Source organism: Saccopteryx bilineata, chromosome 2, assembly GCF_036850765.1.
Source record: "Saccopteryx bilineata isolate mSacBil1 chromosome 2, mSacBil1_pri_phased_curated, whole genome shotgun sequence".
NCBI lineage: Eukaryota > Metazoa > Chordata > Mammalia > Chiroptera > Emballonuridae > Saccopteryx > Saccopteryx bilineata.
The window spans coordinates 218,992,851-219,019,850 of NC_089491.1; the positions used below are offsets into that span (position 1 = coordinate 218,992,851).

The window sequence follows — 27,000 nt, forward strand, 5'->3', positions numbered from 1 at the left end:
GTTCTTCTTGCTTATGGATCTCCCTCTCCATCTGTTATCTCTTCTTGGGTCTCCAATTGAAATATATGTTCTTCTTGCTCATTCTTTGTCATTGGTGTTCCCCAGACTTTTCATGTGAAAACAGGACACATAGAAGTCTTGATGATGAGAAGAAGCAAGCTGGGAGGAATGGTCTGCCCAGAGCCCTGCCACTGAGTGGCTCAGTAGGAGAGGGTGCTGAGCCCTCTCAACCCCAGGAAAGGGGGACAAAGAAAGGAAGGTTTAGCTCAAGCCAACTATGATGAGAGTTATCCAGACTTCCACTTTTATGAGGATAACTGTAGTGGCCTTGATCTGATAGTAGGTGGGCCATGGGCACCTCTCTATAACTTGGAGTTACTCAATCTGGAAAGAGCAGAGACTGGTGTGTGGCCATCAGCTGGTGGCCATGGAGAGCAGTGCTGGTTAAATTTTCCACGTGTTTACTATGAAATCGAGGGACACCCTCAGTGCCACCTTCCAGAGACACTGAGGAAGTGGAACAGGAAAGCCTACATTCACAAGAATCTTCAAGTGTCCACAGTGAAATGTGTAGCCCAGCAGCCCCTGGGAAGGTGTAATTGTGCGTCCTTCCACTGATTGCTTTACTTCAATTATAACTCATGTGTTGCCACAGTTCTCCCATATTTACTTTCTAAAGGACAAGCTTCCTGGCAAATAGTGGTGCCCATATTACTCCCAATTACTTACCAGCCTCTGCTAAAATCAAGTGGCATTGGGAGTGAGCCCGCCCCTCCATTCACTGACTCCTCAGCTCTGGGCAGGTGGCCACTAGAAACTTGCACTTCCTTGTGTGTGCAATTGGATGGTCATTCTGCAAGGTTCAGGTCAAGAAGCAGAGTTGGCTAGTGCTTTGTCGCCTCTAGCATGTTGCTTTTGTTGTTGTTTGCATTCAGCAACCTCTTTAAATGAGGGGATATTAAGTATAGGAGTGACATGAAAATTGAAAACTAGAAATAAAGATCGCACATGAGGGGGTGTTTGAAGTTGACGAATTTCTTTCAAAAGAAAATAATTTCTTCCTGGTGTGATCACATTAACGTGGCAGAAATACTGGATGAGAGAGAATGGGGCACTGTCTGTCCAGGCTTCGTGGCTCTCCATATCTGCTCCCGCTCCCATGCCTGGAGGCCTCACTGCCTGATGCCAGCGCAGGGCACATGGAAGGGAGTGGCAGCTGCTGGGACTGATAGGCAGGTGTTCTAGCACTCCAGTGGTCAGCCGCTTTGAGCCCTCCCGCCACCCAGCTGTCCTTGTGTCTTTCCAGAATGTACGAAGAGTGATAAGCTTCCAGAAGGATTCGGGTAAAGGATGTGAGAGCCTGGAGGGAAACTGGCAGCGGGTGGGTGAGAGGGGATGATGATTCTTAAGGGTAAATCGGAAAGCCTTCTTTAAAACTGGGCACAGAAAAAATATGTATAATTTAGTTTTAGATAAAGAAATACTCAGATCTAAGAAATATATTTTTCTAAGTCTGTGTTCGATTCAGATAAGATACAATATTAAGATGCTAAAAGATGACTATGGTGTATGTGTCAGCCACTGTGGTTGAAATATTTAAATTGTGAATTTAGTTATACTATAAAATAAATTAGTACTTCCTGTAATTATTATATTTGGTTTTAAAAAACGAAGCTTTAAAAAACTGCTACTGAACTCTAAGCTCAGATAAAAACTGCCTGTCTGGCCATCATCACCTATGTCACCAAATAGTCATTTTATATTTATTTTGGATGAATTGTAAGTGATTGTCCAAGTCTTCAACTTTCTGTGCCTGCAAGAAAAGCACTGATAAGAGCTCCCCCTAAGTCTGGTCCCAACAGCCAGCACCCACCTACTGCTGGTCACAGAGCAGGGCATCCCGCGCAGGGAGCCCTTCAACAGGAAGTAGCCACCTTTCCACAGAAAGCTCTACACAATGCAGTGAGAAAGTTACAGAACAGTGAGAAGGTAAACTAATCTGGAAAAAAACTGTCAAACTACTCGCTTTTAAGAGAAACTGAGAAAATCAGAACATCAGATGAAAAGAACAAAACAACCAATATAAAAATCAATCAACCAAACCAATCAAAACCCCTCATCCTCTCATAGGCACCTGTGCCCACACTGGACATTTCAGACCAGAAACACTTCCCTGTCAGCTTAGAGCCTGAGCCAGGAGGCAGTGGGGGTGAGACCACAGGCCTTCCTTCATCAGTGGGTTTGTGGGTCTGAGCATCGACCTTCGGGCCCTTCACTAAGGGTCAGACCCCTGTTGGGTTCTCCAGCTATAATAAGGTCAAAGAACCAGGTCTTTGAACCTGCTGCTGCACACACACACATTTCTAAGAGACACAGGCCGCCCTGCCCCTGGTTAAATGAAGGGGGTGTGTGCCATCCTAGAAACCAGGTCTCTTGGCTCCATTCTGATCTCCCTTCCCTGCCACTATGAGCATTCCACTAGAGGCATGGAACCTGCCCATTGCAGTGCTGCTGATCCCACCTGAGCCACACACTCCATCACTCTGCATAGCATCCTGCATATGGGGCCAGGCCAGCCCTCCCCCGGGTGCTGACATCTGCCATCCAGTCCCATGGCTGTGGGGGAGACAGTGTGGGACATCACCCATCTGGAGTGAGAAAGGTGCCCAGGCTATGGGGTAGCTCCCACTCATTGCTGGGGTCTCACTGCTCCCTTGCTCTGATTTTCACGGGTAATGCCATTTTCCTCCTGGGAGTAGGAGACGACAACTTTTTAAAAAAGCTATGGGTGGATCTTTAAAGAAGGCTGAGAAGGTTCACATCTTCACTCCCTGACCACCACTGAGATGAGATCTGATTAAAATAAATTCACAGAAGGGTAAAAAGCATCCCAAATAATGGGTATGTGGGGAAATCTCTGGCAAAGCAAGGTATTGGCACGCATCCTGAAGGGAGAGGCTGAGGCGGCCAGGGGCAGCTGCGATAGTGGGCGCAGGTGAGCAGGTTGTAGAACTGCGGTGAGCTGGCGCCAGAACAGCGTTACTGCACCAACTGTCTGAGGTTGGAGAGCTGTGTCACCTGCCCAGCTTCCAAATGGCAAGTGGAGCTCTAATGAAGACATTCAGGGCAGGAGGAAGATGGCAGGGGGGTGTGCCCAGCACTGATTCAGAACTATACCATCCTCACCACAGGGCTAAACCAGGAACCATCATTACAAATGGCCTCAGGAGTTTGACACATGGGGATGGGCTTCTCTCCAACACAACCTCTATCCATTTCTTCCTACTTGTGCTGATTAACAAAGGGTTTTTATTGTATGTTTTTTTTTTAATTTACTGATTTTTAGAGAAAGAGTAAGGGAAAGAGAGAGAGAGACAGGAACATCAGTCTCCTGTATGTGTTCTGACCAGGGATCCAGCAACCTCTGCACTTTGGGATGACGCTCTCACCAACCAAGCTGTCCAGCCAGTGGTTTTTTTTTGTTGTTGTTTGTTTGTTTTTTCTTTTTAATAGAAAAACCATCAGTATTTCTTTTCTACTCAAAATATATCCTTCAATGATAGTGAACTGATGTCTGTATTTCCAATAAATGTACTTGTTTAGTGTAAATTACTTCTTAAAAATCCTCACCTGCCTGCCTTTGCAGCTTCCTCAGCTGTCCCTCCCTTCACCTGTCCAATTCAAAGTGCAAGAGTTTGCAGAAGAGCCCAGCAGGGGCCTGCCTGCCTGGCGGCACTCCCTGTCAGGAATGGCAGGAGGATCTGAAGCCTGGCAGATGTGCAGGATGGTACAGAGAAAGGGCTTCTCAAAACCGACTGCAGTTTGACAAAGGCGGCAAAACTGCCTGCCCGCCTTAGCCGCTTCTCTTCTTATTTCCTTTCTCTTCCTTCACCATCTAGTGTCGCCATCTTTAACTGCTGTATTTATCCCCAGGAAGAAAGCCCTTCTGCTCTCCATTGCTGCCCACATCTCAGCCTTGAGAGCTGCACGTGGTCCTCTCGGCCCCCAGGCCACAGGCGTCAAGGATGCATGTGCAATGTCTTTGTCTTCCAGCACCAATATTACTAACTCTAGATTGAAACCAAGGCCTGTCCTGTTGTCCATCATACACATGTAGACCCTGTTTCACCTAGGGCTTCGAAATAGGATCTGTAGCCTCCCCAGTGTTCAGATACTCTGACACATCTCAGACCTGTTTGACAGCACGTCACCTCATGTCTTAGGTGCTTGTAAGACACTGCTATTCCTGCTCATGAGGGGTGGGCGGGCACCAGGGACTAGGCAGTTCTGCAGTCACCGCTCACCCAAGGGCCTGTGTGTGGACGAAAGTCCCCACTGCAGCAACAATCAAAACAATTTGCCATCAGGCCAAGTCCTCCACACAAGTAGAATTAGTGCTAAGAGGTTAAAGGTTATTCAAGATCATATGGATACAACAGAGGTCAGGAACATTGAGAGAACGGTATTAATATTATGGTGTAATATTAATATTGTAGCAGTTCACAGCAGCATGCAGGTGATAGACGGTAACAAGAGAGAAGGGGAAGGAAACAAAGTAAAAACTCACATCTGGGTGCGGGATGGCGTATTGTCCTTGGATTGTGTAGGCCTGGAGAGAGAGACAACATCAGCTCGGGAAGCAGCGGTCCTCCCCGCAGAATAGGCTCTCTCCCGGGTGAACTTCCACAAAAACAGGTCCCCGGCTTCTGCTTACAGCTATCCTCTCCCAGAGCACATCTCCACCCGCTTCAACCATGTAGAACAAAGGGCAGTGACCCGGGGTCAAGCCTCACCAGCGCCCCATGCTGGCAGGAGCTACAACCACACACAGGAGCCAGGGCGTTGCACCCACTTCCTAGAGGCCTGCAGGAAGCTCAGACAGTGGGGAAGGAGGGAAATGGCTCAGCCCTGAATGCTGCTGACCCTCCACCCACAGTTTCTAAAAAGAAAATACCTAAGAATGATCTGATCTCTGTTATAGTTTACTAATTATTAATCTTTTGAAAATTTAATCAATCATGAGAGTAAACACTTTTAGGAAATATTTACTCCAAGAAAACCAAACAAACAAAAAAAAACCTTTAAAAAGTGACCCAGAACCAATTCTGCAAAGCCAGATTAAAGAAGAAATGCACCCAAATCAGTCACAAGATTGACCAGTTCATCTTCCAGCCTGAGGATGGGGTGGCTGTTCTGACCTGAGGGGCAGCACACTCATGGCACAGCTCCTAGGGGGCCAGGTGGGTCCTGAGGCCTCATTTGGTTTCAGAATTTCATTAGCCTTCAAGACAGTGACTGTGACCAGCTGCAGTGAGTGTGGGGTCCTGCAGCCCCTCCCACCAGTCCCCACACAAACCCCATTGACAGGCAGAGGTCCCGCCCACCCCACCTGCCTCAATAATCCATCAGTTAAGATGCTTCCATAAACTCATGGCTAAAAAACAAACCACATGGAGTCAAGGGAGAGTAAAGCTCAAAGACTTGCCATCAGGCTTCAGTGACGTGGAATGTGCACACCAACCCCAGGCCAGCCACTCTCGGGGCTGTACGCGTGGGGTGGCTCAGGTGTGCGGGGACATGGCTTACAGCACCCAGCAACGTGGGGCCCCACGTCATGTCCTAAGTGTCCACCCTTAGCTCTGATGCCCACCTGTGTAGGTTCCTGTGAATCTGCGAGGGAAACGTTAGGCTCATCCATGAGTCACTTCCACGGACCAAAAACCGATGGTGGTTTCCAAGGTTCTGCCAAATGGCAGGTTTTGCATTTGCTGAGTTTTCATCATAAACAACCCAGCCTGAGAGTTAAAAGACCAGCCAACCACTGGACAGGTCACAGAGAGGCCCCAGTCTGGCACTTCAGGGGAAGCAAAGAAATCTTATCAGATAGATCAGGTTCCTGGAGGAAAGGCCAGGAGGGGCTGTCTGTGCTTGTGTTTTGAGTCCACAGAAGCTGTATCCACATCTCACCTTGGGGCTTTTGGAGGTGCCCCAGACCATGCTCCAATGTGCCACCAAATATACACTGACATGGGACACACGCTGTCTCCACAGAGCCAAGCAGGGTGACAGGCTGGGCTTGGAGCTCCGCAGTCCTGCATGTCTGAGCAGAACTGCATATGTGTTCCAACAGGGCAAGTCTTAGCCTGACATCTGAAGTCTCTGACTTATCTTCCTTCCACTTTGGTGGCTGTGGTCTTCAGTTCTGTTTAAACTGTGTGCACAGCCGACTGCCCCTCTGGATAGAAGTAGAGTAGAGGTAGACAAACAGCCAGGTAAAAGGTTCTGTTGAAATGAAACCTATATTATCAGTTGGAGAAGTAGGAACTCCCTCTCTGTAGCGGAGTGCCTGCTGGACAAGCTGTGCCCCTCCTCTGCCCCCGAGACCTCCAGGGGTGTGTCACTGCTGCGGGCAGGCCACCCACAGGGAGGGCTATCTTTACACAGATAAGAGGGGGTAAGATTCTCAGGCCACACATCTCTAAAGTCCAGGTGTGTCCCAATCTTGGAGAAGATCCCTTGCTATGTTAGGTCTTACTTATGTCCTATTTCTGAGTCTGTACTATAGCTCCTCTGCCTGGCTATCTGTAGTGTAATGGTGACTTTCATGTGACTTTGTCCCCCATAGATGACCAGAACTAGCTATTGGCACAGGCACTGGGTTAAGATGTTGGGAGCCTGGTGACAGCCTCAGGACAGGTGCCCTTGATGGCAGGGCCCGTCCTTGCTTTACAGGCAGAAAGAGGAGATGGATGGTGAGCACTGACCACAGTCTACCCAGCCAGGGCTTCCTGGGCCATTGTTTATGTTAAGATTAACGTGCCTTGCCTGACCTGTGGTGGCGCAGTGGGATAGAGCGTTGACCTCGAAGTGCTGAGGTCGCCTGTTCGAAACCCTGGGCTTGCCTAGTCAAGGCACATATGGGAGTTGATGCTTCCAGCTCCTCCCCCCCTTCTCTCTCTCTGTCTCTCCTGTCTCTTCCTCTCCTCTCTAAAATGAATAAATAAAAATTTAAAAAAAATTAAAAAAAAAAAGATGAATGTGCCTCCCTTTTGAATAAAGTCCCACACTTCACCAAATTAGTATGATCGTGGGTTTGTACCTACCTTAGGGTCGAGACCATACAGGTAACTAACCTACTAGATAACCACAACTGTGGTGAGGGAAGGAAACAGACTTCTGAACAAGGCCTGCTTTGGTCCCCCCAACTCCCCTGAGGTTGATGAGGAGAGGAGTACAGCAATGTACCCTCAGGACCTCCGTTTCTAAGTGCTGTAGGCAGACCACTCACTTATCTTTACACAGAGAAGTTGGGGTGAGATTCTCAGGCCTCAGGGGCTGTTGTAGGAGGATGTATGAGTGTGAAGTCTACTGGCAAAAGTCTGGGACATTGGGAGACTCAGCATAAGTCAGGCTCAGGAGACAGAGATGTCCCCAATACAGACATCCATGGGGCCGGCAGTGTCTGGACAGGTAGGACACTGCCACATAGGAACCACAGAGGAGTGCCGGTGTCCCTCCAATGCTACTAAAGCTGTAGAAACACAGGTCCCATACCTCCCCTAAGATGTGAGTCAACCCTGAAGATAAGATTCCTTTACATAGTAAAGAAAAACATGGAAGAAATTTGCTATTTGCCTCTTTTGTTTCTTTTTTAATAATCAAGTAAAACGTAACAGCCATTCTCCCCTGACCTGGGTCCCCTCTGGTAAGTCTCTGTCTTGACTCTCCCTTGAACAAAGACACACATCATTGTCAACTGGACACAGAGCTCCTCCAGGCACCACTGGCCGGGTGTTTCCAAGGTCCATCCATCTACTGCGCCTGAACGTCTGGAGTGAGCAGGACAAACCAGCTCCTGCTCAGATGCCTCTGGTCATAGATCCCTCTCCTTGGCTCTCTTTAGGCCCTACTAAATTAAATGCTGGCCTTGTATAAAATTTCTCTGTGACCCCTGGCTTTCCACACCCCTTCCTGGCAGGAGAGCAAGGAAGGCAGTGGTTCCAGCCAAAATAACAGGTGTGTGAAGTGGGCATTCCTGGCCTGCTGTGACCAGGAAGGCTCCCGTCTGGCTGGGCGTCTTTCCCTTCCTTGGAGACACGACTCTTCCCTCAGCTGCTCCTAGGAACTCATTGGTGAGAAGCTGGGAACGTGTGTTCCAGGGAAAAAGAGGGCCTTTGCTCTTCCAGTCCTAGTTGTTTCAATAGGGAATCATAAAAGTCACTTGCAATGCTCCTGGCCCTCTTATCTAAGCTTCTTAAAACTATTTGAGGATTAGATTTGAGCAGGCATAGCCCAGGCAGAATGGTGTGAGCAGGGAACCAGGGTCCTCCTGCACCAGGTCAGGGAGAAGATGTATCTGGGGCCCAGACTCCACAGGGCATCCGACTGGGCCCTTTCTGCCTGCCCAACCCCAGCCTTTCTTATGTGGCACCCATGCCCACCCCCTGGCCACTTTGGTGCCTGGCAGTGAGCCGGGAGAGCTCTGCATCCAGCGCCCCAGGGGTGGGAGACATGCACGTGAGAAGGGAGAAAACCTGAGTGCACTAACGGGCAGCGGCGGGGGCTGCAGTAAAAGGCTGAGGTTGGCAGTGGAGGCCGCGAGCGGGTCGGCTCTTACCTGACCACCTGCAAAAATGACAGGGGTGGAGGCGGGCTTTGGGCGGTAGGGAATGGTGGCACCTTTCGGTGGGGACTAGGAAAAGGGACAGGAGAGGGAGAGAGAATGTTAGACAGTCTCGCAGTGTGACAGATGTGAGGGTGGGGAGGCCTCCTTCCCAAGCCCACCCACCACCGTACCCCAGCTGCCCCAGTTCCCCAGGCCAGCAGTGCCGGGTTGCCGGGAAGATGCCCCCAGGCAGGAGGGCACCTGCCCGAAACCATGTCTTCAGCACCTCAGACTCCTCCAGAGGTTGTCTCCCTCCTCCTCTTAACCAATGCCCTAATTGCCCCCACATGGGCACCAATCAGCAGGATGGTGGGGAGTGTGAGTCCAAGAATGGGGTTAGGGGAGATATGACCCTGTCCTTGACCGTGGGACCCCACACACTGCACAGGCAGCCAGACAGCTGCCTCTGGGCCTGGGCGCTGCTGCTCCATGCATGTGTTAGCCCAGGGTTGTCCTGAGAGGACAGCTCGTCCTTCCTCTTGAGTCCTCTGGAAACAGAAGCCGGCTGTGTGTAGCTCCACCATGGGCACTCAGGACCAGGGCCCCAAAGGCCCTCCTTGGCCTGTGGTGATGTTCAACTGATGTCATCACAGCAAAGTTAGAAACATTCAATTTCACTATTTAAAAAAGGAGCCATTATTTTTTTAAAAAAGCATAGAGTCCAAATGAACTTATTCTACCATCACAATGAGGTTTGCTATAATCTCCTTTGATTATTCTGTGTCCAAAAGTATAGGATACTTATCTTCTGATGAGTGATATTCTGAAGTACCAGAAGTCTGCCAGGCTCTGATAAAGTCCACCTATCCCCTCGGTCAGAGGCAATCAGTCCCTCCTTGTCTCTCTGGTGGGTAGTGTTTCCTGGTTGAAGAGTCTACAGGCCAGGCCTGGTGATAGAGTTGGGAGTCCCCCAGTCAGTGGCACCACCAGCCATAGGCAGAGGGTAGGGAGGGAGGCCTGTCCCTGCTGGGAGTTCTGGAGCCATGGCCCGTACAGGCCCAGTCCACAACCTAGCCAGTTGGCTATGACATCAGAGTGCCCCCACCTAAGACACACAGCCATGGGGGACCGCAGAGTGGGTAGCAGCTTCAACACTGCAGCCCAGGCCATATCACGAGAGCTTGAGCAGACGGTGCGACCTTTGTCCTGCTGTGTGACCGTGGCTGTGCTGTTCGACTTTGGCCATGTTGTATGACCCTGGTTGTGCTGTGCAACCTTGCCACAGGCGGAAGGGGAACTGAGAGGGTCTGTGAGCTGACCCCTCTGGTGTCTGCGGTGCAGTATCTCTGCAGTTATGACTGCATGCCTCTGGAAATGTCGGTGGTCTAAACCACAGAGTGGTTGTAACTAAACGGAGAGTGAATGAGTGACCATTTTTACTGCTTCAAGCAGAGGCCTCAGTCTGGCTACTGCTCCCATCCCTGAGCCGGGCATTATGCCCCTCATGCCATCAGACTAGCCTTGCTCCATGGTGCCCTCTGACCCCACCAAGGGCAATAGCTGCAATCCCAGCACTGTGAGCTGTTCCAGGCCATCTTGCCAACCCTAGCTTGGGACTCCTGATTCCCAGTGTCCTCTGCTGGGAGAGAGCCCTCTGAGTACAGCCCCCTGCGCCACTCCCCTGGGGCAGGTGCAGCTGTGTGTGGTTCTCCACAGGCCCCACCCAACTTGCTGCACTGAGGGGCAACCCTCTCGGTGGTCATTTCAAGGGTGTGAGGCCCACCCAGTACTCATGCCTGAAAGTCCTCTGCTCTCTGCTCTATTTGTTCAGTTACTCTTCACTTAGAAGTGCACTCAACTTTTCCCAGGTGTGATGAATCCTCCCCAGGTAGGACGGCTGCTCCTGACCTCCCGGAGCTTCACAACACCAACAAGAACAAGGGATTTCATCAGTCCAGTTCCTGTCATTCATATTTGCTCATGTACTTCACCATTCACCATCCACGGGAGCCTCAGCCATCAGGAAGGAGACAGGGCAGTTCCAGCCATGGCCTGGGGCGTGCCAGCTCCCCACACAAATGGGGATCAAGCTTGTGTTTAGGGGCTGTCTGACCACAAACGTGACACCAGTAACGCCACTTGGGAGGAGTTCTGAGGAGACCATGAGTTTTGTTTCTGACTTGATTAGGGATGTGGGCGGGCAGCTGTGCAGATACTGGGTCACTCTGCCACCCTGAGGTGCCCGCCACTGCTCAACAGATGGACATCCACCAGCTCTCAGAGTCCTAGGCCTTGTCACCACTGCCCATGTGGCCCCTCCGGGGTCCCAGCGGCTGGAGGCTGAAGGGAACATGGACCAGCACCAATTGTCGCCACAACCAGTAGTTGGGGAAACTTCAGAACAACATTAAGAAAAATATTTTTGACTTCACAAAATACTATCATACTTCAGGAAAATAAAAACTATACAATTTTTTAAAAGAGTTGGACATGTGTTTTAACATCAAGCTCAGTAAAAAAGAAAGATAAGCCACAAGCCGCCTGGCGAGACTTCATTCCTGAGAAAGACTGCTGTGGTCACTCAGGCAGGGTCTTAGGCCCGGGCCCAGGGGCCACAGCATGGGCTAGAGGCAGGTCCAGGTGGCCTGGCCACCAGCACAGCTACTGCAATCTTTCATTTCAGGCCGGATGACTTCAAGAAAAGAAAGCTTAAAGAAAGACGTTAACTCTTGATGGTTTCAATGACTCGTTGCATTTTGGGTACCGGTTGAAATTTAAATCTTAGGGTTTTTCTCCCCAAAATTTCAAGAAGCTTTGTATCGCTCAGCCATACTTTCTATGCTTCTTCTTTGGATTTTAATTCTTTTGTTTACTTCTCTGTCGTTAACAACTTAAACATTTTCGTGTGCTTTTCTTAGGTCCTGCCCTTTGTACTTTGTGAGGCTCAGAGGCCTTCAGCAGGCCCAGCATGAGGAGTCTTGCCCGCAGTAAGCAGCCTTTCCACCTCCAGTGCCCATCTCTAGCAGAGACCGCTTTCCACTGCAGACCCCCTCCAGTGCAGAACCCCTCCAGTGTATACCCCATCCAGTGCAGACTCAGAGCCCTTCCAGTACAGACCCCCTCCAGTACAGACCCTGCTAGTGCAGATGCTCCTCCAGCGCAGACCCCCTCCAGCGCAGACCCCCTCCAGTGCAGACCCCCTCCAGCGCAGATCCCCTCCAGTGCAGACCCCCCTCCAGTGCAGACCCCCTCCAGCGCAGACCCCCTCCAGCGCAGATCCCCTCCAGCGCAGATCCCCCTCCAGCGCAGACCCCCCTCCAGCGCAGACCCCCTCCAGCGCAGATCCCCCTCCAGTGCAGACCCCCTCCAGCGCAGACCCCCTCCAGCGCAGACCCCCTCCAGCGCAGACCCCCCTCCAGCGCAGATCCCCTCCAGCGCAGACCCCCTCCAGCGCAGACCCCCCTCCAGTGCAGACCCCCTCCAGTGCAGACCCCCCTCCAGCGCAGACCCCCTCCAGCGCAGACCCCCTCCAGCGCAGACCCCCCTCCAGCGCAGACCCCCTCCAGCGCAGATCCCCTCCAGCGCAGACCCCCCTCCAGCACAGACCCCCTCCAGCGCAGATCCCCTCCAGCGCAGATCCCCCTCCAGCGCAGACCCCCCTCCAGCGCAGACCCCCTCCAGCGCAGACCCCCTCCAGCGCAGATCCCCTCCAGCGCAGACCCCCTCCAGCGCAGACCCCCCTCCAGCGCAGACCCCCTCCAGTGCAGACCCCCCTCCAGCGCAGACCCCCTCCAGCGCAGACCCCCTCCAGTGCAGACCCCCCTCCAGTGCAGACCCCCTCCAGCGCAGACCCCCCTCCAGCGCAGACCCCCTCCAGCGCAGACCCCCTCCAGCGCAGACCCCCCTCCAGCGCAGACCCCCTCCAGCGCAGACCCCCTCCAGTGCAGACCCCCTCCAGTGCAGACCCCCTCCAGCGCAGACCCCCTCCAGTGCAGACCACCTCCAGAACAGACCTGTCTCCACTGCAGATGTCCACCATTTTACTGAAGCCTCTCATGGAATGGAATAACTTCTCATTCAGTCCAGAAATAAAGGCAGGGGCTGATACCTCCCTATGTGTTCTCTCCCCTAATATCCCAGTGAAGATGATGGACCCTCCCTACAGATGGCAGGCCCCAGAGCTGCCTCTCCCATAGTGCCCAGCATGGCTTCCACTCAAGTTGCCTTGGGCCTAGATCAGGGACCTAGGTCACATTTCTGACATCTGGCCACCACACAGCCCTGACTTCGTGAATCACCACAGACTTCTAAGGCACCAAAGCATTTGCCCACTGACACTAGGCAGCCACAGCCAGCTTGGATTGAGGGCAGGCCAGCTATAAGCATAGATGCAGAAACTGTACCTCCAGCATTACCACACAGATCTGCTTGACACACTGGATGATGGCGTCAGGAGTCCCTGAGATGGTCACTGCCCGCTCTGTGGAGTTGGGCAGCATGTCCCCAGCCACCTGGACCTGGGCACCTGTGGACTAGAGAAACCAGACATTGGAAGGTACACAGCAGAGGGAGGAGGCAGCGAGTGTTGAAGTAGCATTTCCTGGATCCTCCTGGGGGTGTGCCTAAGGCACAGTGCACTGGGAAGGGAAGCCACCCAACATTACCCCCATGTCGCCCCTCCACATATCCCCCTGGGGAGCTTGTAGGCAAGTCTCGTCTGTCTCATCCCACAACCGCCCAGCACAGAGCTCATGCAGGGCAAGCATCACTGCCCAGGCTGCACTGTAACTGGCTGACAGGTATTTGCAGGAGACAAAGACAGAAAGGGAGTCACTTTTTCAAATATGTGGAATTCTATCTCCTCTGTGGAGTGTTAGGTCACAGAGAATTATAGATTCTAGATGGACCTAAACTTTGTTGCCTCTTCCCGTGAAGGAATGAAGACTTTGTGGCCACCCTCTTTCAGGAAGGGAAGGATCAGGATTTCCTTGAAATGAATGAACATGTAACTATAAAGTCCACAGCTCCAGCCAACTCTGTCCCAGCTGGGATAGCTCTTATTCCTCCAGGAAACTGGGGACAGAGATCACAGGCCCCATGTACAGGGCCTCCGTGACCCAAAGCCACACAACTGGGGTGAGGTGCCACGATCTGCCCTGTCCCAAGAGGCCGTCCCAGTCCCAGTGGGGGAACATGCCTCCTCACGGTGCCCAGCACCTCTGCCCATGCCTCCTTATCCATCCAGTCACCCAGCACCCCCTGGGCTGGGAAGGGTCCTGTTACCTCCCTGATTTCCTTGATCTTGGAGCCACCTTTGCCAATCAGGGAGCCGCACTGGCTGGCAGGGACCACCAACCTCAAGGTCACCGGGGGCTTGCTGGTGGCAGGGCTGTTGCTCATGGAGTTGATGATGTCCTGAGGATGGAGGAAGATGTGCGTGTTGCTGACAGCCTGTGCGTGAACACCAAGAGTGCAGAGGGAGGCTCTGCCCCGAGCCCTGACAAAGCAGGGCAGAGGCACAGAGACCAATGAGGGCTCTTCCTTGAGCAGCTCGCAGGCCATGGGGAAGAGGACCCGCGTGGAGACGCATGCACTCCTGGATGGCGGAGCACACGCCCTGGTAGATGGCTGAGTGTGCAGACAGAGGGCACAGTAGCCAGGCTGGGCTGCTTACAGAGGCTTGAAGGCGCAGTCAGGCTCAGAAGGACAAGGAGACAGTGGTGGGATGGACAGAAGGGGATCCACAGAAGTGTGTGTCAGAGCGGCCATGGTGCTGCTATGGACCAGGCAAGGCACAGATCAGAGTGTGCCTGGCCTCAGGGCCCGACTTTTGTCCTTAGGGCCTGGCAGAACATGGGGGTTATGGACAGAGTAACAGACTTTTGACATAAAAATGTATACTCCAGTTTGATTACCCTCTCAGTAAAAACATTAAATGTATATCTAAATACTTTTTGGCAATTTCAAAAGGACTAAAAACACATTAAAACTTTAGGATGTGACTCCCCGACACAAGTGCACAGGCACTGACAGACGCCCTCAAGGGATTCACTCTCTCATCTGTGTCCCCTTATCCAAGCCAAGTTACTTCACCCAGGGTGGGGTCACTGCTACAGAGACAGCTGAGGGTCGGATGTGCTGGCTAGGGCTGAGGACACATCAGATGGGCATGCACACCTTCTGACTTTACAAGGGAGACGCTGGCCCATACCAGGTAGACCAGAGCAGGGAGAGTCCTAGGAGGCAGAGGAAGGGACAGAAACTGAGAGAAAGTGTCCTGAGTGGGTTAGACTGTGATCTTGTCCACACAGAGGGGAAGAGGTGCCTGAGAACTGGCTGGGACCAGCCCTGTCCACAATCTGTCTTGAGTGGGTGCATCTTACCTCCTCAAACTTGTAGGCAATCATGGCAAAGGCCTTGAAGATGGCATCAGTTGGGCCCGTGATGGTCACGATTCTCTCTGGGCAGTTCCCCTCCGAGATGTTGATCCTGGCACCACTCTAGAAGGGAATTGGGCAAACCCCAGAAACTGGATTAAAGCTGCAAGGCCAGGAACAGGCTGGCTTCTTCCCCAACAGCTGATGCAAACCCATCTGGTTGGCCTCGAAGGACAAAGCTCAGCACTACACAGTCAAGTTCTCTCCAGTACTGTGCTCCAAGGTGAGGTTTGATTAGAGAGAGGGCCATAGTGACCAGGAAGGATGCAGTGTGCCCACACAGCTCCCATGGGAACTGCTGGGGTGTGTGCTGGTGGAGGGAGGCCCCTCCGTGCTGCTGTGGGCTCCTCATCAAGTGCAGTGGCCACAGAGGCCCTCCCGCCCATCGGATATGGAACACAGCTGAAACACACAAACTCACCTCTTCACGCATCTTTTTCACAGTTTCTCCTTTCTGGAAGAAAGATTCAGACAACAGGATGAAGGGTCACTCAGGGGTCCACTACAGGCAAGCAGAGCGTTTGGTGCAGCAGTGTGAAGTGTTGGGAGCCCCCTGCACCTTGGCGTGCCCCAGGTGAGCGGTCATCAGCTCCTCAGAAGGCAGGGCTCCCTACCAGGTGCTACCAGAACCTGACACACGGCACAACTCACTCAGCCCTTAGCACACCTGGCACATGAGCCCACAGAGGAGGAAACCCAGCACTTACCCTGGGGCATGTGGCTGTGAGGGCGGTGGGCTGGGTGGGACCCAGGGACCTGACTGGGCAAAACACTTGGCCAGGACCACTGCTCCATGGAGTGCAGACGGGAATACACCCAGGTCACAGCTGTCTCCATCTTCATCACAAAGCAGGACCAGGCCCATAGCAGGGAGGGAGGGAGGCACCGACTGAGGCGCACATGGAAAGAACTGGACTTTGAGCACTGCAGGGACCCCCACTGCATAGTGACCACTTGGGATACCAGGGACCCTGAGGTAGTCAAAATGGGACCAACAAGAGGGCAGCACCTCACCTCTAACCTATCCCACAGGCACAGGCTCCAAGTCAGCTCTGACTTTTCCCCATGGGAATGTTTCTTCTATTTTGGAATGGCAATGAAGAGACTCACTGCCACTCACAGAGGAAGGTGACTGCTCTGCGGGATGGCTGGGCTCTCACACCCGGGAGGAAGGTCTGACTACCAGGGTGGCAGCAGGTGGGGCTCCTGAGCGACCCGCTGGGAGCCAATGAACAGGATGCTCTCATACCAGCCTCATAGTGGCTCGGCCTGAGAGTGAGTGACTTGGGACTCCCCTGGGATCTTCACAGCACAAAGATGCGGCTGCTCCCACAGCACCACCCTCCCCCAGCACAGAGACCTCGACAGAGGCAGAGCATGTGATCAATAATTACCTTCCCGATGATGCTTCCAACTTCCTGCAGGGAGAATCACAAAAAGCTAACGTCATACAGCAGAAGGAGAAAAGCACTTGTGATAGGCACTGCAAACCCGTCTGCTATGAGTGAGGAAGTGACATTTAGATGGTCACGAGAGGGCTTGCAGGCCCTATGTCTGGAGGGGCCCTCTGTGCCCTTCTGACCACCACTGACCCTGGCCCTGCTTCTGAATGACAGACAGCCGAGCAGAAGAAAATGGTAGCTACTTTTCAGTACAAGTCGGGAGGCATGCTTATGCACTAATAGCTGCAAGGAAACACTGCAAAAAACAGACAAAATGTAAAATCTCCCTTGATTTTGTGATGTAAAGAAAAGTTAGCACTGCCTTTGCTACTTGACTTTAAAAAGGTAGAACATTCAAAGGCACCCTTGAACTTGCCACCACGGTTCTAAAGCCTGGATCCAATGACAGTTTGGACATGTGGTCCTGGCCAGGCCTGCCTTTCCCTGCCCAGGACAGACCCATAGGGTGCTACCATGCATCTCATGGAGGTGGGACCAGCCTGCTTATAGTTGCAGAGAATGACATCTTTCAAAATAAAACTCATTTCTCTTATCACAACAAAGTCCTTAGCCATTATGTTTCTGCTCAGCCATGGGGAGGGAGTGTGGAGTAGGGCCTGGGGCAGCAAAGGGCAACTGGGTACAAGGTAGTAATCCCTCTAGTGGTCATTCAGAGGCCTCACCTCCCATGGGCAGGGTTTGGCACTTGTGGTGGCTGCAGCTAGAAGGTGAGGCCACATTCCTGATCCCACAGACTGCCTGTGCTGGTACGTATCTAGCTTCCAGAACCTTGACCAAATGCCACTCCCAGCCAAGGGAAGGAAAGACTGGTGGTCATCTTTCCATCACAGAAAGGGATGCTCTGAGTGTGAGCTCCCCGCTTCTGGAAATCTAGGGTGGGCAGAGCCATAGGAACGGGGTCAGAGCCTCTGCAAGCCTCCTAGCAGAAGACCACACATGTCCTAATAACTTCTCACGGCACACATGTGGGACCTGGAATTGGGGGTGTGAACTGCTGGGCCCAATGTAGAGATTAATATGCAAATAAATATGCAAATGTGCGGGCATGTGATAATGCAACATTCACACGTGTACATGTACACATATACATAGGCACATATGTATGTTTTCCAGCTCTGTCCGGGACCCAAGCTAGAACAAGGGTGACGATCACCCCACGTACATCGATCTGGGCCTCAAACACTATCCTCCCTTCAAAGAAGTCAGGCTTCTTTGGAGAAAGGCTGACTCCAGGATTGCAGCAGGGAAAGCACAAGTCATGAGCAGCTTTTTGGGCCAGAAGCCAGGCAGTGCTGTAAAAATGATGGGCCACGTCAAAGGGATGTAGAGCCAGCCAAGAGGGGCCCCCACAGGCTAAGTCAGGGGCAATCTGAGCATCAAAATAAATAATGACAGAACGGGGAATAATCAGATAAAACAGCAACCCTGAGTGCATGCAGTCATGAATGCGAGTGGGGAATGAATGAAGGCACCGGAAGCCCGCTGGCAAAAGGGGTATTACATAGCATCTACACCCCCACATCGACCACCTAAGGATAGTGGGAGGAAAGCAGCGCCAGGCAAAGACACCAGGCAGGTGTCTCCCTAACTTGGTGATCAGTAATGGGACACCCTGAAATCGAGGCCTCCTAATAGGAAGGCTTCTGTGACTTTCCTGCCAACAGAGAGGAAATATAAAAAAAATTCCAGTGTGAAGGACATTCTACAAAAGAACTGGGCAGAAATGTTCAAAGGTGAAAGGCCAAGGAAGGTCAGGGCAAGTCCTTCAGGTTGAAAGAGACTGGAGAAGTGACAAGGACGTAGAGTGAGAGGCCACCTTGGCGTGCCCTGTCAGTAAAGGCAGTGCTGGAATGACCGAGATTGTGAATGGAGTCTGCAGTCAGGTGGCTAGAACGAATCAGCATCACTGTCCTGCCCTGAGGGGTGTAGGTGGCGATGCAGGGGACCGCCTGTGCACGTAGGAAACACAGTCACTAAGGTACTGTTCAACAACAGGCTATCTCAGCAAATCATTTGTTTTGAATGAGTCCAGGAGAAGTGTACTTTAGGATGGACTGCTCCTGCTCTATAAGTCTGAGATTGCTTAGAATTTTTAAAAGTCTAATATAAAACAAAGGCCCCAGCGGAGGGCAGGAACGGCCTTCCTCCCAGCTGGTCTGACACCTTCTGAGGAGCGGGACAAAGGCAGGGCTTGTGCTTCCGTACCTTCCCATGCATCAGCAGGCGGATTGTCAGGGTCACGTTCAGGCCACCTTCTGAGACCTTGGACTCCATCCTTCTCCAGAAATGTGGCCGGGGGTGGTGGTTTAAGGAGCCAAGGGTGCAGTGAGGAAGGACAGATGGGACCCAGATGGTGTCACCTGGAAAGAGAAAGCATAGCTACTATCTGAGAACATCAACGGCCAGCTTACTGGGGAATGTGCTGGCCTCTGGAGGCTTCCCAGGTCATGGGAAAATGACCTGCTGGGGCTTGGAGTACAGGGAAGTGGGGGGTGGGCCTCAGGAAAGCCCTCCAGGGACGGATCCAGCCCCACTGCTCAGTAACTATGTGACAAATGCAGGTCACCAAGCCCTCTGGCCTCAGTTCCCACCTCTATAACAAAGGAAGAGCTCTTTTAGCTGTCAGAGGGGCAGCGGGGTCACCCAGCAAGCTCTGGGGCCCTCAGGTACATACAGTGAGTGCCAACTCTGCTGAGAAGTTAGTTTTGCCCAATCCCTTCACATGGGTGCCAGGATCCACACCCTCCCGCTGTAATCCCCTTCACCCTTAAAAAGTCAGGAAATTTCAGTATTGTGCCCTTGACATCTCGAGTTTAGATTCCTTGATAATCCTCACTTCTAAAGGGGATTTAGTCTCTATCAACTAAACTACCAAGTTGCTGAGCACCCCCTTTATAAGTTTTCAGAAAATACTTTACACCTACGTACCACTGGTCTGTTTAAGCCATACCTTCTGCAGACGGCTGGCTCAGTGCTTGGCCCACCAGACAAAGTAAAGGCTCTACTTTGTGAGTTACAGGCAAGGAGTGACTGCAGGCAGGGAGCCTCAAGTATTGGAGGGAGGAGCGTATTGTGCTCCCAGGCTACATGCCGGTGCTCAGGTCCTTGGGACTTGGCCTGAACAGGTGAAGGATGGAGGACAGTATCCAAGCAGTGACCTGAGTCTCCTACCCAGGTCTGCACAGGAGTCTTGGCTGCAGCTCCTTCTCTGGGAGGATCAGTTCTTCCTCTGGGCTGGATTCTGAGGACAGGACTCCTCTGCCCAGCGTATGGAGCAGCCTCATGAGACAGGCACCAGTGGGGAATTTAAGCAAGGTCAGGTGAGGGCTGGAGTGAACAGGGGGGAGGGGACTCTCATATCAGAGGGAGAGGGGTCTAGGAGAATTGAAAATGCATAGCCCAGATACTGAGGGTGGCTAGGGAGCACCAGACCCTGACGCTCAGGCTGAGAGGTGCTAAGTCCCTCTGAGGGCAGGGGTCATAGTGAGTGGTGTTCGTGCAGCATTGATGGGAGTATGAACAGGCAGTCTCTGGGACCCTATCTGCGCAGTACACACACAGGGGGCAGCTGGAGAGCCCCCTGCCTGGGAGTGCAGGATCATGGCAGGGTATGGGGGTGTAGGGATGTACAAGAATACTGCAGAGTCACGAGGGTCCCACAGGAAAAAGGGGAAATGAGGGTTATGAGTGGTCCCCAAGGGAGCAGAGGACCAACTCGTCTTGGAGAGGGTGGGTGGGCAGCAGGCAGGGGAGCAGAGAACAGGGGCCATAGAGAGCTGACAGCAAAGTATCTTTGTTGGACAGAAAGGGAAGGAAGGGCTGGCTGGGAGAAGGTTCCAGATGACCTGTGTTGCAGGTCCAGGCCCAGGGGTTCCATGAGAGACCCAGGAGGGGCCCTGGGCCGCCCCCCGTAGAAGCCACCACCTGCCCAGGTGCGTACCTTAGCGTGTGCCAGGACAGTGGGGGCTGAGGTTTTGGAAGCCCTGACAGAAACCAAGGGCTGGCTCTGTGAGAGCTCCTCACACAGTGCTCCCTTCACACACTTAGTCCCTTCACTAACGAGGGTGTCACACTGCCAGCGGGCAGCCTCATCCTTCAGGAACAGAAGTCCTGTGAAGCCTGCACGTGTCCCCGTGCACCTGTGGGCTGACTGGACACTGGTCCTGTGATGTAACTTGTAAAGATGGGAGGTTCTGTCCACACACAGGAGAGACTGTAGGTTAAAAGACAAACTTTTCCTTTAACTTTATTTTCCTTTAATTTTTTGGGCAAAAACAAAAAAATGTCTTTTTCTTTTTCTTTTTAAATGTCTTTTTCTTATCAAAAATATTTCTCTGCTAAAAATATGCTAAAGGGAAAACAAAACAAAAATAAAGCACAGAATCAAAGCACATCCTATCACCTATATGCTGCATAGGGGAGACCTGCAAAGGGCAACCACGGGTGGTTGATGGGCTTAGCGCGCTTCAGCGTTAGTAAATACACACTCGCATTTAAAAATGTATTTGCAGGCAACTTCAACACAGTCCAACTATTAGTTCTAATTATGCATAATTATAACATTTAAATAGCAAGAATTTTAACATGAAGGTATGATACACAGCAGGAGAATTTAACAATTATCCTTCCATATGAATGTCCTCTATCCCACTGTCTAGTACAGGAGCCACTAGCCAAATGTGCCTATTTCCATTTAGTATCAAAAATCCACTAGTCACATTTAGGTGTTGAGTAAATGGCGTTGCGTGGCTGCTAGCTGCACATAGAGGAGCAGATAGAAAGCGGTCTGTCACCGAGAGAGCCCTGGTGAATGGTGCAGGGCATGTGGACATCAGGAGGGAAGGCCCCAGAAAGGAGAGGTCTGGTGGTGTGGCATGGGACAAAGCATCCTTTCTACAGAGGCACCCTGCGGCGAGCCCTTTTAACTCCTGTGTGCGGAAGGCCAAGTTCTCAGCACCCCTAAATGATTGTGCAGTGCCAGACAGGGGTGCCTGCCCCCTTTTTAATTAGAAACACCTCCTCCTGTGTCAGAGGACAGCAGGGCCCTGCAGCCAGCTGTTATGTAAACGTCTCCAGTCCATGGTAGAGAAAGTGGGTCAGCAAGCGCCAGGGGTGCTGCAGGCTCCTGGCTGTCCACTGCCATCAGTCACACAGGCCAGCGAGCTGCTGCAGAGGCCAGTGCCTTTCCTCAGCACACACTAAGGGTGTGTGTCACAGGGCTCTCTGCAGACTGCTGGGGAAAAGGAGCAGTCCAGGGTAGTGGTTAAGGTCACTTATCAGTCAGTACCCTTAACCCCAAAGAAGCCACTCTGTGCCAGCTGGGGAGTGGCATGGGGAAGGCAGCTCCCCCCGGGTTGTGGGTCTCTAGGTGGGCATGGGTCATCCTCTGGCTGTCCTGCCAGGCTCCGAGACACCAGCTTATTCCAGCTAGCCCCAAGAGTACCTGGGCCTTGTACTCACCTCAGGGGTCACTGCTGCCTAGGAACACACAGGAGCAGTGGGGGGATGAGGGGAAGCAGCAGCCGACTATTGAGGTCACAGTCACCCAAAATCAGAAGGGTGTCCTACAAATCAGTAGATTTTGCTCGCCAGAGAGGACCCCTCTTTTCTCTTTAGTGCCAGGGATTTAGTATATTTTAAAATCATTTAATGGAAGGAAAAGAAGCAGGCCTGATCCCCCTGCAAGGCCCAGGAGGAGCTTGCCCATCTGCAGTCACCCACTGGGGAAGCCCATCCAGTCCGTGGTTTGAACATCACTTCGCTGACACCATCCACAGATGCACTTCAGCCCTGAACATGTCTGTACCCGACTGCCATAGAACCCCGATCTCCAACAGAGACTCAGATTCCACACGTGAGACTGCCAGAACTCCTACCCACCCAGGCTCCCGCGTGCCTGTCTCCCCTCGGTTTGTGTCACCACGCCTGCCATCTAACTGCTCAGGCCCGAACCCCACAAGTACTTCCCTTCCCTGCCTCCACTCCATTCATTAGCAGATTCTGACACGTGAATGCACAGTTAACATATTTATCTATTTTCCAGTTTCTTAAGGAAGAAGTTGATGCCATCAAATTACAACCTTACTTCTTGCCTAGTACAGGTGTTTGTGTCTATAAACTTCTCTACATATGGCTTCAGCTGCATCCCACAAATTTGACATTTGTGCTTTTTATTCACTCATTTCAAAATACTTTCATATTTCCCTTTTGATTCCTTTTTTCCCTCATGAAATATCTGGAAGTGTTTCTGAGTTTTCAAATATTGGAGATTTTCGGGGTACCTTTCTTTTGCTGATCTTAATTTAGTACCATTATGGTTAGAGAACATATTTTGTAATGCTTGAAATAGTTTAAATTTATGGAGATTTGCTTATGGACCAGAGTGTGGTCCATCTTAGCAAATCTGTGTTCTTGTGTAAAGGGTGGAAAGTTCCACAAATGTTAAAATCTGTCCAAGTCTGCCATCGTCGTATGGTTTTCTGCCTGCTTGTTCTAATAAATACTGAGAGAGGGGTTGAAACCTTTGTTATAACTGTGGATCTGTCCGTTTCTCCTATCATTCTATTATCTTTAGCTTCATGTATTCTTAAACTCTGGCATTAGCATTATAATGTTTGGCATTGTCGTGTTCTGTCCACGCACTGACTACTTTATCATTATGAAAGATCATTTATATCTCTGGTAATATTCTTGACTCGGAAATTCACTTTGTGTTAACATAGCTGCTCCAGCCTACTTTTGGTTAGTGCTAGTATGATCATCTTCTTCTACCTTTTATTTTTAACTTCTTTGTGTTTGTGTATTTAAGTGAGTTTCTTGCAGGCAGCATACACATACCTACTTTTCTTTTTATCTTATTTCATTCTGCCTTTCGATTGACCATTTAGATCATTCGCAGTGGCTGCTGATGCAGCTGAGTTTAAACTGACCATTCCATCTGTTTTCTATTTTTAGAACTCCTACCTGGGTGGGTAGGAGTTCTGGCAGTCTCACGTGTGGAATCTGAGTCTCTGTTGGAGATCGGGGTTCTATGGCAGTCGGGTACAGACATGTTCAGGGCTGAAGTGCATCTGTGGATGGTGTCAGCGAAGTGATGTTCAAACCACGGACTGGATGGGCTTCCCCAGTGGGTGACTGCAGATGGGCAAGCTCCTCCTGGGCCTTGCAGGGGGATCAGGCCTGCTTCTTTTCCTTCCATTAAATGATTTTAAAATATACTAAATCCCTGGCACTATTTTTACCATCTGTTCTTTGTTCCCTATTTCTATTATTTTTTTTTCCTCTGTCATCTTTTGGATTAAAAGCATGCATTTTATGATGCCACCTTACCTCATTTGTCCACTTATCAGTTCCAACTTTTTAAAGTTATCACAGTGGTTGCTTTTGGTTTCACTTATTACAGGACAACGTCCACTGGTCTGGGCCACTTTCCAAGGTGCACAAGAGCCTCACAGCAGTCGCTCCCACTCTGCTCTTGCCCGCACTGCTGCTGCCACACACTCCAGTTCCACCTATGTGATGAGCCCCAATAGGGCATTACTATTTTTAATTTAAACTATGACCTTTTAAAGGAATTTAGATGACAAGAAAATGTCTTATTCTTACTCCATCTTCACTACTGAGTGTGCATTCAGATGTCCACCTACTGCCGTTTTCCTTCTGCCTGAGGGATTTCCCTTAAGATCTTTGGGAGTACAAGTCTGCTGGTGATGAATTCTCAGCTTTTGAGCCTCTGAAGCGTCTTTATTTCATCTTCAGCTTTAAAGGTCCTTTCACATGGCAGAGAATTCTAGGTCGAGAGTGCTTTTCTTTCAGTTTGGAACAGCTGCTGTGCTCACGTCCTCACTCATCCTGTTCCCACCTCTGCTCCTCTGTGTTGTGTGTCTTTCCCCTACCAATAAGGGTTTTCTTAGTCACTGGTTTGCAATTTAATTATGATACGCCGTGTTAGAGTTTCTCATGATTTTTTGTGCAAGGGGCTTCTTTGAACTTTTTGGATCTGTGGCCTTACAGTTTTCATCAAATTTGGAAAATGGTGGCCTTTTTTTTCCAAATATATTTTCTGCACCTGCCACTTCCCCACTTTTAGAGTTTCCAAATACATATATTGGCACAAGTTGTGCCACAACTTGTTGATGTTCTGTTCATTTTCTTCCTGCCCTTTCTTTTTGTCTAACTTGATAGGTTCTGCTTCTATCTTTAAGCTCAATGACCTTAACTCTGAGATGTCCCACCTGTGGTTCCTCCCATCCAGGATACTTTTTATCTCAGACACTGTAGTTCTCACCTCTAGGAATCAGCCTGGATCCTTTTCTTCTAGCTTCCACATTTCTACTTGCTTAGTTATAATAACGATTTCAACATTGGTATCCCCTAATGATACAGCTGTCTCCATTTTTGAGTCTAGGTCAAGAAAGTGAACTCTGAGTCAAGAGCGCACAGGCCACTGGTGACTTTGACAAGGGCTCTTTCTCTGGCTCACAGAGCAAGCACTCAGCAGTGCTGGGTTCAGAGCCAGTTTCCCAGAGCCAGCACACCAGCTCCCTTACAAGCCAAGATGAAGGAGGCCTGATGACCAAGTCGCTTCCTCATGCCTGCTGCTGTCCCCAGTCCCGAGGGCCGGCACACAGCTGCGGCGTGATGGCATAAGCGGGGCCTACTCAATTCAGCTGGAGCTATAATGAACTAGCCTGAGTCCGAAGTCCCCTGGTCTCCTGTGTTGAGCATTTCCAAAGCCAGAGTACCACTGGTGGAAGCTGGTCTCAACTCCTAGGCAGGGCAACAACAGCCTTCGCTGCTACCTTTACTTGTAAGGGCTCCCCCTGGTTTTCAAAGATTTGCCCTCTATGCCAGCCTGAAGAGAATTAGTGGGGATAGAGGTGGGTTTTGTGAGATTGTAATCCGTGTCTAGATGAAACCTCCATATACTTTAATGTTCTTCCCTCGCCTGTGCCCCAAGGCCAAGCAGCACTTTAAGAAACACATATTTGTAGTTATTTCAAAGTACTGCCACAAGCACACAGCTGGGAGACTAAGGTGTGGACTGTTCGAAACCTCAAAGCGAGTTAAAGGGAGAGCTGGTCTCTCAACACCAGTGCATGTCCTTTCCGCCAGGAGTGGTGGTTGAACAGAGAGAGGGAAAGACGGCCGTGGGGGCCAGGAAAGTCAGGGGAGGGGTTCTGGAACACTGGGTAAGCAGGTGGCAGCCCACATTCCCACACTGCCTGATGTGAGTGCTGTCTGCCTGTGACCGTGACCAGGCTCTCTGCTCCTTGGCTCTCTGAAAGCCAATCCGTCGCTGGAGGAGCCCCTCTGAACGAGGTCTGCAGGGAGCCAGGTGCTTGGAGTCCCGTGCCAGGGCCATGTCTTCGCAAATGAGGCATCAGGAGGGAGGTGGGGAGGGCAATTCTTATACTTTCTAAAGACATCCCAGGCTTTATGTGACTTAATGATTCTTCTCCAGTCAAATGCAAAAGAACAGGACACTGATTTCTGTGCTGCTGCTGTCCCTGGAGCTCCCGGGAGCTGGCCCACAGCCCCTCGGAGCTTTCGGGCCCACACCCGCCACCCCAACTCCAGCATTCTCTCTGGGCATGAAGCAGACCAAGGGAGGTACAATCAGGAAGCAAACATATAAGGCGATCTACAAGACAACTTTATAATCATCACCTGTATAGATTTTTTCCATGTGTGAAAAACACATTCATTTAAATTTCACTTAAAGCTCTTTTTTTTTTTTCATTTTTCTGAAGCTGGAAACAGGGAGAGACAGTCAGACAGACTCCCGCATGCGCCCGACCGGGATCCACCCGGCACGCCCACCATGGGGCGACGCTCTGCCTATCCTGGGCGTCGCCATGTTGCGACCAGAGCCACTCTAGCGCCTGAGGCAGAGGCCACAGAGCCATCCCCAGCGCCCGGGTCATCTTTGCTCCAATGGAGCCTTGGCTGCGGGAGGGGAAGAGAGAGACAGAGAGGAAAGTGCGGCAGAGGGGTGGAGAAGCAAATGGGAGCTTCTCCTGTGTGCCCTGGCCGGGAATCGAACCCGGGTCCTCCACACGCTAGGCAGACGCTCTACCGCTGAGCCAACCGGCCAGGGCTCACTTAAAGCTCTTGACAGATTTAAGAAGTCAGCTTCAATGAGTGGTTCTGTGAATGGTTGAAGGGGTATTTCGGAGGTGGCAGGAGGGTCCCAGTGAGGCTGTCACCCAGTCACTGCACAGGAAACCGCTGCTACCAAGAGCAAAAGAGGAAGACACCTGGGAATGTTTGCTGATGGCCCCTCCTGGGAAGCTCGATGAAGCCACATAGCCCATCTGGATGTGGCACAGCCTGCCCCAATGAGGCACAAGGGGTGAGCACCAACGACCAAGCCTGAGCCTGCCCTGCTGCTCTCGCCCAGCTAGCTCCTCCACCCAGCGACACAAAAATGCAAGGAGCAGATTGAAATTTGCCTTGTAGGTAATTGGTAATTAATAACTTTGTTAATTCAACA

The 27,000-nt window shown here is 51.3% G+C and overlaps 1 protein-coding gene across 19 annotated transcripts in view; it reads right to left on the reverse strand.

Moving 5' to 3' along the window:
• The window catches only part of PCBP3 (poly(rC) binding protein 3), a 313,033-nt gene that overhangs the window by 16,617 nt on the left and 269,416 nt on the right, over positions 1 to 27,000 (reverse strand). For 15 of the 19 annotated variants that reach the window (XM_066259178.1, XM_066259172.1, XM_066259174.1 and 12 more), the window contains 8 exons: positions 18,711 to 18,865; positions 16,437 to 16,460; positions 15,464 to 15,496; positions 14,989 to 15,105; positions 13,889 to 14,020; positions 13,009 to 13,137; positions 8,549 to 8,692; positions 4,568 to 4,609 (listed from right to left, as the gene is read on the reverse strand). In XM_066259178.1, coding sequence (XP_066115275.1) covers positions 4,568 to 4,609; positions 8,549 to 8,692; positions 13,009 to 13,137; positions 13,889 to 14,020; positions 14,989 to 15,105; positions 15,464 to 15,496; positions 16,437 to 16,460; positions 18,711 to 18,865 — 776 coding nt within the window. The remainder of the gene's footprint in view (positions 1 to 4,567; positions 4,610 to 8,548; positions 8,693 to 13,008; positions 13,138 to 13,888; positions 14,021 to 14,988; positions 15,106 to 15,463; positions 15,497 to 16,436; positions 16,461 to 18,710; positions 18,866 to 27,000) is intronic. The other 4 variants (XM_066259190.1, XM_066259189.1, XM_066259188.1 and 1 more) reach the window with 1 other exon arrangement.